Here is a 13910-nt window from a genome sequence, read left to right as displayed (position 1 = left end):
GATTTCTTGTGGGTTTTGTTTGTGTTTTTTCGACCAAGCGTACAGTTGAAACCAGGTATTTATTTTTAATGTATAAAAAGATATAACTTTTTTTTTTTGTCACTATCTGACAATAAATCAGCCCAAACTTTTCTGGTTTTAGGTTTGTTAGGATTCACAGTTTTATTTTTATTTGCTAAATCTTGGAGTAAAGATCATATTTTCAGAGATTTCTTTTTAATCCTGAAGTATGCGTACAGTAAGACTATTATTTATGACTGGAAATTTTCTACGGAAGCCCAAATAGCGATATGATGACTCTGCAAGTTCCCGAACGTGAAACAATTTATGTACTTTAAAACACTTTAAATATAAAAACTTTTTAAGTGACATGAAAGAAAATCTAAAGAAGTGTAAGCCAAGATATCGAGACGACAGTGGTGCACCTGTACAGCTCTATCTCATCCTTGGCTACCACTTCCTCTTGCCCAAAGATGCTGCATCTGCTTAAACGGCTCTAGTAATAATAATAATATGCAGCTCTAGACCACATATGAAAAACCAGCCTTCACACGGTTTAGGAAGGAAACGAGTTTTGTTCCCCAGAGGTGAAAGTATCAAGACGTGACAAGTGAGCATCAACTCCAGAACAGAAGCAGCAGACCTTCTAAAGATGAAGAAAAATAAGAGAAGTGCCTGGAGAGCCAATCAGAGAGGAAGAAGTCATTAGTTCAAAAAGCAACATAGAAAGACAAGCTGCAGTTTGCAAATGAACTCTGAGACAAAGACATTAATATCTGCTGTGATGAAACTGAAGTTGAGCTCTTTGTCCATAACGACTAGCATTTTGTTTGGAGGGAAAAAGAGGAACCTTCCCGCCCTGATGACGCTGGATGTTTTCCTGCTGGAGGCAAGGAAACTCGATGGCGCCATGAAGGAAAAAAAAAACATTAAGTGGAAATATTGAAGACTTCAGCCAGGAAGTTAAAGATCCGGCATAAATGGAGCTTCCCAATGAACAGCGACCGTATGTTTGCCATAAAATCCGTCGGTGTTTTGTAGTGGCCGTCACAAAATCCTGCTGTCAATCCTGTGCAGCAAAATGTGGTGGCAGGTGTGAAGGTGTGTGTGACTCGGGTTCGGTCGGGAGGAATGGGTCAGTGTTCCAGCAAACGGAAGGATATCCGGACCGTGCTAAAAGAGGAACATTTAAATAAATGTCTTTCAAAAATAATTCTATCAGCTTTGATTATATTTTATTAATTAAGAATTTTTTGGTTTTCAAAGATCAAATTTTTTTTTTCCTACTGATTCTCTCCTGGGGTTTCCATAGTTCAGATGGCCACGGCGGCCATCTTGTTTAACCGTTTCAGTTGAATTCAGGCCAACTCTACGACAAACTTTTAGGATCGATAAATTTTTTCTTTCTTAATTGTGAGAATACGGTTACAATATTAAAAGAGTACAGCTGGGATATTTGGAGGATGACGCAATAACTTTATGAGAACTCCAACACTAACACAAACCAAATTATCTAAGATCTTTCTTCATTTCTCGCTTTTTTTCCCCCTCATAGTTTTAAGACTTTCTCCTGGTAACGGCGCATCTTTCGTTGCTGATATTACGACTGTGTTGTAATTAAATAACCTGGCTCTAATACTCGGTCGTACAACTCGCAGAAGGGAGGATTAATATAAAAGCCACATTTTGAGAATGTTTCTTGTCATCTGTAATATCATTCTTTTTTTTCTTTTCTTTTTTTTTGTAGGAAAAAACATTTATTAAAATTAGATCTCGAATGGGGTAAAAAAACAACAACCCAGAGATTAAATTTTTAAGCCAAGTTGCTCAGCCCTGTTCCATCATTATTTGGACTTTAAGCGAATGGAAATAATTCTGGTAATTCCAACTGACCTAAAACAGGAAAAGTTTTGTTTTCCATCTCAGACAGGGAAATAAAAAAATATCTATATTTTTGGTAACACTTTATTTGACGGGGTGTGCATAAGGCTGACATGACACTGTCATGAACGTGGTATAACGTGACATTGAAGGAGTTTTTATGAACGTGTATGAAATGTCATTTGATAAATAATGACACTTTTAATGCAAAGTTGCATTGAAAGTCCATTAAAGGTGCCAACTTTGCATTATTTTGTAAATATTGACACTTTAAAAACTCTGTCAAATAAAGTGCTACGGTATTTTTTTCTATATGTAAATATCTGGTTTGTTTTAACAGTATATTTTTAGACCATAGAAATGGTGGGATATTGCTGAGGATGATGTGGTCAAACATCACCAGGCTGGACTAATAAAGTCGTCCAGCTGTCATTTAACAATGGATGCCCACTTCTGTTCGACGCGATTCCTGGTTTCCGTTCTGTTCTGAGTTACGGAGTCCTGTTCACGCAGGAGCCTCTTAGCAGCCACATTTTCTAATGAGCGCGGTCAACATGCCGTCCTGTCGTCACCCAGTTTCCATCTTCTCCAGGCGTTCTTCACTGACACCTACATCCAAGAGCACCCGGGAGACCGCGAACGCATCGGGGTCCTCAAGCAGCTCATCGCCCTGCAGGTAACGTTTCCCGTCGTCTTTATAAAGAACCCTTTCTTCCCCCCCTCTCTTTTTCACCAGACCCCTGTGCTCCACTTATGTCCTCCCTCGCTCCCGACAGATCCCGCTCCTGGAGGATGGGATTCGCCTCCACGGGGAGAAGGCGACGGAGCAGCTGAAGCCCTTACACAGTCGTTTAGTCACTTGCTTCCGAGATCTCCGGGAGAAAGTGGAGAAGCTGTGCGGCGTCATAACCTTGGTGCGTTGCCAGCTGAAAACTCGATTTCGTGCAGCGGGGTGCCAACTTTCGCTATTGGCCCTCTTGCCTTCCTATCAAACCCTTCTCATTCAAAGGATAGTGTACATCATATTAGCACAGGCCCATAAATCTTCCTTTAGCCAGGCTGTTGCAACCTGTGCCTCGCCTGTCACTCTGAATCTTCCTGCCAAGATCCTCCCCCCCTCTCTCTTTCTCTCCTCTCCGTCTCCCTCCACCCTCACCCCGGTGACGCTTAATCCCATTTGTGTGTCCCAGCCCTGCTCTCTGACTGAGAAGAAGAAGAGCCGCGTGGGCTCGGTCGTCGTGCCCTACATCATGTCTTCCACCCTGCGCCGCATGTCCACTGCGTCCACCTTGTCCAGCACATCCTCGGGCCTCTCCAGCGGCTCTTCAGACGGGCCCTCCTCCCAGGAGTCAGTGCCGCCACATCCTCACATCACCCTGACCGATAATCAGACATGTTCTTTTTCCTTTTTTAAAAAAAAAAAATTACTATTCTCGCATAAAACTGAGTCATTTGTCCCCTTTGTTCTACATTTCCCTGCGTCTGTTTCTGTGCCTCGGGTGGTTTCGCTAACCGCTCCTCGTCTGCTTGTCCCAGTGATCGCAGGGTCTCTGTTCTGTCCCGCTCCGAGGAAGACAACAGGATCGCTCGGAAGAACAGAAAGGAGTGGAGCATGAGCAAATCTCAAGTGCTGCTGGAGAAGCAGTCGGCTGCAGATGAGGTGAGGCCTTATGTCTGCGCAGCTGTGCTACATACAGTTACACGGTGCCTATAAATAGTCCTCGCCCTCTTGGATGTTTTACCCTTCGTATTGCTTTTGCATATCTACTGCGATTGGCAAAACTCTGGCAAAACACATCTACAAAGTAGCAATTAAATGAAAAGATTTAACATGAGGCAAGTGCATAAATATTCAACCCCTTTTAAAGTGACTCACCTAATTGACCAAAGGATGAGCCAACTGGTAAAAATATTCTCACAATGTGTGGATGGAAATCACCTGAGAGCAGCCACTGTGTCTGGAAGGTCCGTTCACTGGTTAATCAGAATCCCCAGCAGGAAGTCAAAGGAACACAAATCAGAGAAAAGCTTCCTGAAACGTAAAAGTCAGGGGCTGGACACAAACAAAAAAAACTCTCCAAGGCTCTGAACATTTTTGGCCATCAGACAAGACGCCATGTCTGACAGATGCTAAACACTACGCACATCACCACAAACGCATCATCTCCTCTGTGAAGCACGGCGGTGTCAGCATCATGCTGTGGGGATGCGTCCCGGCAGCGATCCCTGGAAGGTTCGTAAACGTAGAAGGTAAAATGAATGCAGAGATTAAAAAATAAAAAATAATAATAGGGAAATGCTGGAGAAGAGAACCACAGCTTCAGAGAACGTTTGTTTTCCAGTGAGACAAAAACCCAAAGCACAGGAATGCCTTGAAGACAGCAAGGCGGATGCTCTGGTCTAGTCAAAGCCCAGATTTCAATCATGAAGAGAATTTGTGGCAGGACTTCGCAACCAACCCCCACGCAGCATGACAGAGCTTGGACAGCAGGTTTACTAAATCCTGACTTGAAGGGGTGAATATTTACACAGTCACTTATTTAATGTGAAATATTTTTGCTTGTCATTACTTTGTAGAAATCAGTTTTCATTTTTGCTTTTGGTACATTGTTTTTTTTTTTTTGTTTGTTTTTTTTTGTCTTGTCAAAAATGCCAAATTGTTTTGATCATGATTGATTTGTTAAAGCAATAAAAGGGCAAAAGATCCAAGGGGATGAATACATTTTTATAGCTGCTGTATGTTAAGCTCTGGTTCCCCACAAAATTATCCATCTGGATATTCTTCACTTTGTGTGATAACTGCATGTTATGTGACAGACCAACAGAAAGTAGTGGATAGCTGAAAAGAAGAGATGTCACTTGGCTTTCAACATTTTGCCTAGATTACAGCTGTAAGTCATTTTGGTGTGGGCGTCTGTCAGCTGGCATGTCTAGAGACTGAAATACCGTCTCCTCATCCTGTAATCTGCCTGCTCAATCTCTGTCAGATTAAACGAGGAGTGCCTCATCAGATCCACCTTCGATTTTTGCCACAGACTTTCCAGCTGGATTTGGATCTGCAGTCTGAGCGGGCCTTCCTAACACATTAATGTTATTTGGATTTGAACTGGTGCCAGGCAGTAAACTATCATATTATACTGAGGAGCAGAACACGACGAGATTAATTAGAAAGTTGGGCTTTAAAATTCAGCAACTCAGACAATACAACCATGAGGACGGAGAAGAGACTGAGACCGGTGATGTGTTCAAACGTCTGTATTCACACTCTTTGACCTGATTGAGATGGTGATTTGTACATCCACTTGAGTATGCGTTTTCTTTTTATTTATTTTTATTTATTGTAATACGTAATGTCCCACAATGCTTATGGGAATTATGTGTTTAGTTTATGGTAAGTTTTGACAAAAAAAACAAACAAAAAAACCCTCATTAGGTGTAGTAACGCCTCGCTCCATCAGGTTTCACCAAGGGAATGTTGTGTTCAGGGTTATGTGGAGGGTTTATAGAGCCAGGGTTTCCATGCATCCTTAAAAAGTCGTAGTTTTTAAGGCCTGAAAATGTCTTGAATTCTGTTAAAATGTAAGTTGGCCTTTAAGAAGTTAATCACAGGTCTGAAATATTTTGATATTTCACATTATATATACACATATATATGTTTCAGGCAAAAGTTTGAGTCACACTCAGACTTATTCATTGTGTTCTGTGATTTGAGACAGTTTATGCTAGCGGTGACTCACTTGCTAAAAATTTCAAAAAGCTAACTAGCTAGCTTCTTATTGCCTTTTTGCATTTTATACCTATATTAAAGTGAAATTTAAGACTTTAATGTTCTTTAAAGTGTAAAATTTGAGTTGCAGAAACCCTGTTCGAACTTTGCCCTGCTAGAAATATCTCTTCAACTCTCCATTTCGTTCTGGAGCGCCCAAATAGTCCCTCTAGCTGAATCTGGGTCTTTTAATATGAGATGAAGCTGCACACGACCGTATTCACAGTTTAACTAACTTCTGATGGCAGCTGGTCTCAGTGGATTTTATTTAGGGGTCCAGAAGGAAACGGGGCTCAGTACAGATCAACGCTGCACTTTTGTGCTGTGCATTCTCAGAACCATGAATCCCTTTTCTTTTCATCTCACAACCGTGTGGCACTTGGTCTTGATTTGTCTCATAGAATCCCAATGAAATACCAACGCGGTTGGAGAAGTGTGAGCTCTTTTGCTCATTTGAACTTATTTTAAGTGTAATAGTGAAAAACAGAGCACTTCTTTATGGTTTTCTGTGCTTTTCTTGGAGATTTTATTTTTCCATGTCTTTTTTTTTTCTTCTTTTTTGTCCCTCCTCCCCCCCATTACCACCCAGGTTTCACCAGACAAGCAGCAGAGACCCAAAAGTTTGCAGCTCGGTGACAGACGGCTCACCCTCTCCCTTTTCCAGGGCGTTTCATCCCAGCTCAGCCTGTCTAACCAACTCAGCCCGCTCGCCGCCTCCCCGCACACTCCAAACACGCTGCGCAGCTCCAGTACGTAGCAAAGAGCTCCTTCCTCTTCTGAGAAGCGCCACACTGCACTTCTCCCCATCTTAAAGTTCTGCTTTTCCGCACGATAAAGAGGGGAAACCTGACAGACTTATTTTTTTTTCCCCCTTTCTTTCTGGGGTGTAAGCACATTCTGGTCTGCGGAGCTAATCAGGTCACACACACATTCACAGACGGATGTGGTCTGAAGAGTTTTTATTCCCCCCTCCCCCTCGCTAGGTTATTCATCACTCCTCAACGACAACGATGCCAATACTATCGACACCCCAGGGACTCCCCCACCCATGCCTCCGAAGAAACCTCCGCACCAGATTGACAACCTCGCCATCTCTTCAGAGGTACATTTGCTTAGAGGAAACAACAGCCCCTCCCTAATGCATATTTAATGGCTAGTAAACGTGAATATGCTCCATTGTTTTTTTTCTTTTAAAATTGTATTTTATTTATATTTAAAGTCTTAACACGAACCTTCTTCTGTGTTTTTTTTGGTTTGTTTTTTTTTTTTTTCCCCCGCAGTTCGTCCCTCCGCTGCCCGTGAAAATTGAGAACAAGCCTCCTCCGCCTCCTCCGAAGATTCGAAAGTCAATGTTCCCCTCGTAAGAGCAACACCCCAGTAAGGCAACACCACCGCACCGACCTTGGGAGTTTCATTAATTCCCTGATTTGGCTGCGATGAAAGCGCAGTCTCGTTTTAGACGTCATGGAGGCGCCACAGTGGGGGTACAGGAGAGAACCGGAACATTGAGGGGAGAAGCAGGGCTGGCTTGCTTTCTTTTTTGTTTGGTTTGGTTTTGAGTAATTTGCTTCTTTTCAGTTCACTTTCATTTCCAAGCTGTCCTCCGCTCTTAAATTTTGAGTAACTATCGTAGCGTCGAGCTGATGGGAAGGATCCGTCGTCAAGACAGCAGAACCGGATGCAATGATTTGGGTTGTGATTTAAGGTACCGTCTTAGGCTCTGTGGGCTTATTAAGGTAATGAAAGACTCATTCCCTCAAGATGGGTCACAGCGGTGCATTTTCTGTTTAATCAGTGGCAACAAATGGAATGAATAATGGTACAGCGTCATGTTTTTATTTTTATGTTTGTGTATGGAGCGACACTGGATGACTCACTCTCCCTCTAGCTGTTTAACAGCATTCCCTATACAAAGAGCTGCATTAGATAAATGTCAAACTTGACTAATAGGCAGGGATTACCATGTACAGAAGGCAACTGTTGGTCTGGAACGGCGTTAGTCTGCGTCTTTGGATTGTGTCCCTGTTTTATTTGTGGAAGCACAGCCTTTCGTTCCGACCCGCCAAGGTTTCCGAGACACTGGATGGCATTATTGAATGTGCAGCAGATTCTGCGCTTGTTGCTTACGACGAACCCAAACGCCGTACCTGTTGATACACTACGCTGCGGTAAGGTGGTGGTGCTCATTGGGAAGTGTTAACCGAAAAAAGAAAGAAAAAAAGAAACGTTTGATACCACTGTCGAACCTGCTTAGACGTAGAGCCGGAGCCAAAACGCAAACGAAACGAAACGCAGTTCGTTCGCGTCTAATGCTGTTAGTCTGCTTTGTGCAGAACCTGAAGTTGAGAACCTGACGGACTTTTTTCCAAGGTTTGTGTTGAAGCTCCCTGAATTCGCCTTTAAACAATTTTTCCCTTAACTTTTTATAACATCCACCATCTTGCTAAATCCCTGGCTGCCTCAGACCGTCATCTTGACAAACATGTTGATGGTCTCTTAACAGGATTTGGATTTTCTTTTCCGTTTATTGTGGAAAAAGAAAGTTTTCTGGGTCCATTTTTTTTTCTATTCAGATTTTAGCTATTTTTGATTTCTCTTAAACAATGCTGCATTGTACCAAACAAAAAATATATATACATTTCTAGCCTTTCTGGGTCTTGGTCATTTTAACTCAATGTCATCTATATATGGACCTTGTTTATTCAGGAAAAGTACACAAAGGTGGTTTCCAAGTTTGTACTTTAATTTTTTTTATTCTGATTAATCTTTATCCCAATAACTCACCACTCTGGCCAACCCAAATAAATAGAAAAATATTTATTTGTCCATGTGCAAAACATGGCATATATAAAAAATGTAGGCAAGTGGATAACGCAACACATGCAACGTTTTGAAATTGTCTGTTTGTGGGTAAGTGGGCGCAAGAAAGAGGAGCAAAGTGACCAAGTTAGCAATCATTATTTACATTTGAAGCGAAAGCATCATTCTCATTCTTTTTAGGATTTTCAAACAGACACAATGATTACAATTTAACATTTTAAATCGACTTTGCTACTTCTATTTGCAGTTAGAGCAGTTAGCATGGTTAGCATCAAAAAATCTGCACTTAGATTATGTAGGTCTCTAATTTCAAAAAAGCTGCCGAAATTTTCAAATCCACCCTTTCCCTTGACGGACAGGTTGATTGCTTTAAAGAATCAAGCATAGAAGCTTTGGTGTTTTCTGTTAAACCCTCTTGTTATCTTCAGAAAGTCTTGCTCTCTCTCATTTTATCGCAGCCCGTGTGACCCTCAAAATAAGAAAATGTATTTTTAAAACCTTCTTAGTTCTGATTTATTTGATGGATATTAATGAATCATTTAATTTTCTCCTCAGAAGCAGGAATATAGTCCCATAGTAGATTTCCAGATGCTGAAATTCTGAGTGGGGAGAAAAAATCAGAGGTTCTAGAATAAAATATGGCCGCTTCGCATACATGATTGATAGTTTGTATCTTGTTAAACTGTTTGCACGAACATTATGTGATGAACATACTGCTTAAGTATTTGAAAGTCCAAATGAAATGCTTTGCTGTTAGCATCCCTTGCTAACATGGTTAGCAATTCCTTTATTGTTTAATTTTTCTTCTTAACTTTACTGCAACTCTTACTGGTGTTCCAACTCAGCAAAGGAGAGCAGTTGGGTTAAAGCCAAAGTACAACGCAAGAGGTAAATAACATGCTAGCTACCAGAGCTACTTCCTGCTTCAATGTAATCTGCTTCAGGGAGCTCTGGTACTCTTCTCCGCTCCTTTTTATGTAGAACAAAAATGAACTTCTTAAGTCTCTCATCTCCTCTCATCGCCTCTTACCTCTACATTGCTTGGTGTGTTCACAAGCCCAGTGCAAATACAGTAATTGATACCAAACTTTCCTAACAACCAAGATGGCACAGCTTGAGAAGCGCGGCCTTAAAAAATGATATAAAACCCAAATTAGATCTTGTTAATGAGCACGTTTATGAGGGTTTGGGTCCTCTGTCGCCGTGCTGAGCATGTCTGCTTCAGGCTCCCGGTAAATATTTATTGCAGGGGCGTAAAAGTTTCTTGTCAGGAAAGTAAATGAGCAAAGTTTCCAAATGTGCTTTGGCTGGGACTTTAACGGAGCCATAAATGCAAAACGTCTCTGGAGGTCACTTTAGCTTGAAAATTCAGGTGTTGTTTCTGTTCATAAAAAAAAAAAAAAAAAGATAAAAAAAAATCTTCTCAGAGATTTGCACAGCGGGTGTTTACATTATGTTGGAAGCAAAGTCATTTTACCGAACACTGTAAATCTTTTTTTTATTATTGTTATTATTATTTTTAAATAAGCAAAGCAAATGATGTGCCTCCGGGGTGCTGAATCTGTGAGAGCATGCTGTTTTGATACAGATCAAATTGAACTGATAATTATGTCATTGCTATTATTTTTCTATTTTTAGACCGATGTTTTACAAGGGATTAATGTCATTGTATAGTGCAGATTTCTTTAAAAGGCAGAAATGTTTATAAACAGTAATTCTACAGACATATAGTGATATTTTTATAATGAACAAGATGTTGACTGAAATAAAATAAAGATTTTAAAAAATAAATAAAACAAGCTTAGCATGTCTCCTTTTGTTTGAAAAGTGTTTTCTCTCCGTTGCTTAAGTGCAGTTGTGTAATCACAGGTTATTCTCTGTGGGTCCTCCGATAGTGGTTTGGATGCTGATAGCGTGACAAATTACACATTCGGTTTCAACACATCCAACAAAAACCCAGGTGATTTATGCTTCTCAAATACCACGGGTCAGATGAAGGTAAATGATGCCGCTGTAGCTCACGGTGATTCACACGGGGTTTGTTATCGACTGGGGGAGGGGCTTATGAGATGTTTATGGAGGATGTGCGCGTGTTTGTGTGTGCGTGTGTTTGTGTGTGTTTCTCTCTCTCTGTGTGTGTGTGTGTTTGAGTGTGTTTCTCTGTGTGTGTGTGTGTGTTGGGGCTTGGGTCTGGCTAATCAGGATTTTTAATGGCCTGTACCCCTCCTGTCAGATTGTGAGGTAAGGGAGATAACTCTGCCAGGAAACCTCAGGAGCAATGAACACTTGTACTGATGTTCGCTCATGCAAACAGAGCGGCGTTGTAGCTGCCAGCTTTAACTAGATGCTCAGGAACTCCTCTGTGGAAGTGGGCCTGCATAATGCAACGTGCTTACAGCTTCATGCTAAATTGATTTCCAAAAAAAAAAAAAAAAAGCATGTTATTTGTAACAGTATCGTTCTTTTTATTCCTTTTCGTGTCTTTCCAGCTTCTTTGACAGCTCCGGTTGACTCCTGGCCAGTCGCTCCGTCTGTGTGCCTTTGAGTTCCTTCGCCGTCTGAAGATTGGAAATGTGTTTTGTTCAACACTGTTGCAAACTTTTCTGAAAAGTTGAGAAAAAAAACAATTATTATTGTTTTTTTTACATTTAGTACAGTCACAGTAGTTGGATTAGCTCCACTGAAAGGGAAGTTCTGCAGGAGCAAAACCACCTACTGGACGACCTGCATCGTTCTTTGCAGGAAAAGTTTGGAGATACAAACTGTTAGATGAAACTCCCACAAACAAACTGTTATAGACGTGGCGGCATCGTCCAGGTGAGCAAATAAACAGCTGTCGCTGAATTTTACACAAATTGGACAAGCTAAAACGTTTGGTATTAAAGTTCCTTAGTCGCAGTTCCTCCAAGTGTTTGTCCTTATCAGAGCCGTTGCATTTCCCTCCCTCATACAGCAACATCAGCACAAGGTTGATACTGATCACTGGAAAGAGAAAAATGTACAAACATTTCAGTCTCTGGACGTGCAAGGCTGGTGAAAAAGGAAAAATAAAACCCATAAGACTTGCAGCTGTAATTGCAGCAGAAAGTGGTTCTGCAGAGCATCGACTCGAGGTCCTGAATACAGATGCACACCACGCCTCTTATTTGACCCACAAAAAATATAGTTTTAAATGTGACACGACAAAATGTAGCGTTTACGTCCTTTTTACAAACAGCGTCTGACGTGGGTTTGACTCATTTCATCAGATTCTGGACACGTTGAGGCATTCAAACTGGATTAAAAAGCCCATCAAGCAGCACAAAATGTATTGTGTTTTGTTTTTTTCTTAAAAGGAGCTAAAGCGTCTCTGGAACCTACATATAAAAATGTTGGTTATCGGGCAGCAGTTTTCTCCAGCGGTCTCATCTTGGAGTTTTTGTGATACCTGTGTGCAGAATACGAAAATCATCTCTGTAAAAATTCATTCAGGTCAGGGTAATAGTTTCAACCACAGCCTTTCAGTGCCGTTTCTGCTCTGTTTCACTTGTTTCTGTTTATATATATGTGTGTGTGTGTGTGTGTGTGTGTTTACTCGTAAACTGTAGGCACAGCTTGATGCTGCGTCTGTCCAAGGGACACACAGAGCTGTCTCCCTGAAGCAGCATGGGTTTTTTTTTCTTTCTTTCTTTTAAAATCAACACAGCTTCTTCGTGTGTCGCATGTAGAAACGCGCTGCTGCGACGCGATTTAGGGGAAAAACAAACGGGACGCTTTACTTGGAGAGGAATAAACCACGTTTGTCACGTAGGGAAGTTTGAAATCGAGAAGGATTTTATTTATTTATTTTATCTTTTTTTTTTTTTTCAGATCTAAAAATGTATACTTTAATCTTGAGATGAATGGAATTCATTAATGTGTAATCTCTTAGTCAGCACTTAGTATTAAATTTCTATACTTGCACCGGCTGTAAACTGTGGAAGTCAGACTTTTCCCCCAGCAATCCTTTTGCAGAAGATTTATATATATATATATATATATATATATATATATATATATATATATATATATATATATATATATATATAAAACCTTTTATTTGCTTCTTAAGTTGAATGATTTGATTCTCCTTGTTCAGAACTCGGTTAGCTTTCTAAACAACTCAGCTAATTTATGAGTGGCTTTTCCTTCATAACATGGATCACATACTTGAAATGAACTCTCCTTAGACTATTACATATCGGTAAGCTTGATCGCAAAGACAGCTTGCAGCCAGAAATGTATCTCATCTAGTCTGGTTTTGAAACTGTCTCCTCCTATAAACCTTAACAAAAAGGTGAAAAAGGAAGTTATTTTCTTGTATTTTTTTTATGTCGAGTGGAAATGCAATCCTTAATTTATATTCAGGTGGGTGTCTGATGATGTCACAAAGTTGCACTTGCTAGGAGAAGTCAGGGAAGAATCTGTCCAGACTGAGAAACGCTGGAGAGAGACATTGATCGAACTCTTGACTGGACCTTTAATCTGAACGTTCATCCTCATTTCCCTTTAAGTACCTTTAATTCCAACTCTGTTTTTTCGATCCAAATCCATCTTTTCAATGGACAAGAGGCAGAGTACATCCTGGACAGGATGCCAGTCTTACAGGAGAACATAGAAACACACACACACACACACACACACGTTGTCACTATAAAGAGTGACTGATGAAGCTAACATGCATATTCTGTGGGAGGAAGCAGCAATACCCAGAGAGAACCCACACATGCATGGGATGAACATGCAAAGTTTGTTCTTCATTAGATCGATCCTCATTTCCTGATGCTGCAGCCGATGATTGGAACCGTTGGCAAAAGACACGAAAGCCAACTGCAATAACTTCAACACCAGCCTTTATCCACTCGGTAAAAACCAAACTTTATGATCAACGCACCAAAACTGTCGACTTATCCCGTCCATTACATGTTTAGGTAGTATAAATGTGGCTGTATTCTTTTCTGTTTTCTGCTGTTGTGTGATCTTCTGGTGTTTTGTGAACGAGGTCGCGACCTCTCATTCTCCAGTCAGCAGAACCCCGTCCAACAGTGGAAACGGAGCGCTTGGTTCTTGTAGGCTAACCGCTAACATCCAGAAAAAAGAGTTGGAGAGAGAGAGAGAGAGCAGCGACTAGCCGTTAGGGTCCAGGGAGATTATCATTAGATTCTGTTGAAGTTACTGATCCGTCCAACCCGACCAGAACCCTGGAGTTTGGACTGAAACGTTGGTTTTCTGGTAGCGGTGGTTTTCAAAGCGCGGGACACCGAGGAGCGCCAACGGGGCCTGGAGGAAAGATTAGCAAAAAAAGAAAAAGGAAAATTAAATCTACTAAATTATCATATTTTTTTTAATTATAGAATCAAAGTTGTTTTTCCATCATTATTATGATATATAAGTTGAAATAATTTGCTGAAGTGCTTTCCTCCTT

The 13910-nt window shown here is 40.9% G+C and overlaps 1 protein-coding gene across 1 annotated transcript in view; it reads left to right on the top strand.

The window, feature by feature from the left end:
* The window catches only part of dock5 (dedicator of cytokinesis 5), a 54143-nt gene extending 43277 nt beyond the window's left edge, over positions 1-10866 (top strand). The window contains exons 45-51 of the mRNA XM_044112673.1: positions 2474-2557; positions 2658-2795; positions 3072-3229; positions 3418-3541; positions 6237-6396; positions 6631-6749; positions 6928-10866. Of these exons, the coding sequence (XP_043968608.1) occupies positions 2474-2557; positions 2658-2795; positions 3072-3229; positions 3418-3541; positions 6237-6396; positions 6631-6749; positions 6928-7011 (867 nt within the window). The 3' untranslated portion in view covers positions 7012-10866. The remainder of the gene's footprint in view (positions 1-2473; positions 2558-2657; positions 2796-3071; positions 3230-3417; positions 3542-6236; positions 6397-6630; positions 6750-6927) is intronic.
* The last annotated feature ends 3044 nt before the right edge of the window (positions 10867-13910 follow it).

Source organism: Gambusia affinis, linkage group LG03 (genome assembly GCF_019740435.1).
Source record: "Gambusia affinis linkage group LG03, SWU_Gaff_1.0, whole genome shotgun sequence".
Classification (NCBI taxonomy): Eukaryota; Metazoa; Chordata; class Actinopteri; order Cyprinodontiformes; family Poeciliidae; genus Gambusia; species Gambusia affinis.
The sequence above is the reverse complement of the archived record's forward strand: the minus strand, read 5'-3'. Positions and strand labels throughout refer to the sequence as shown.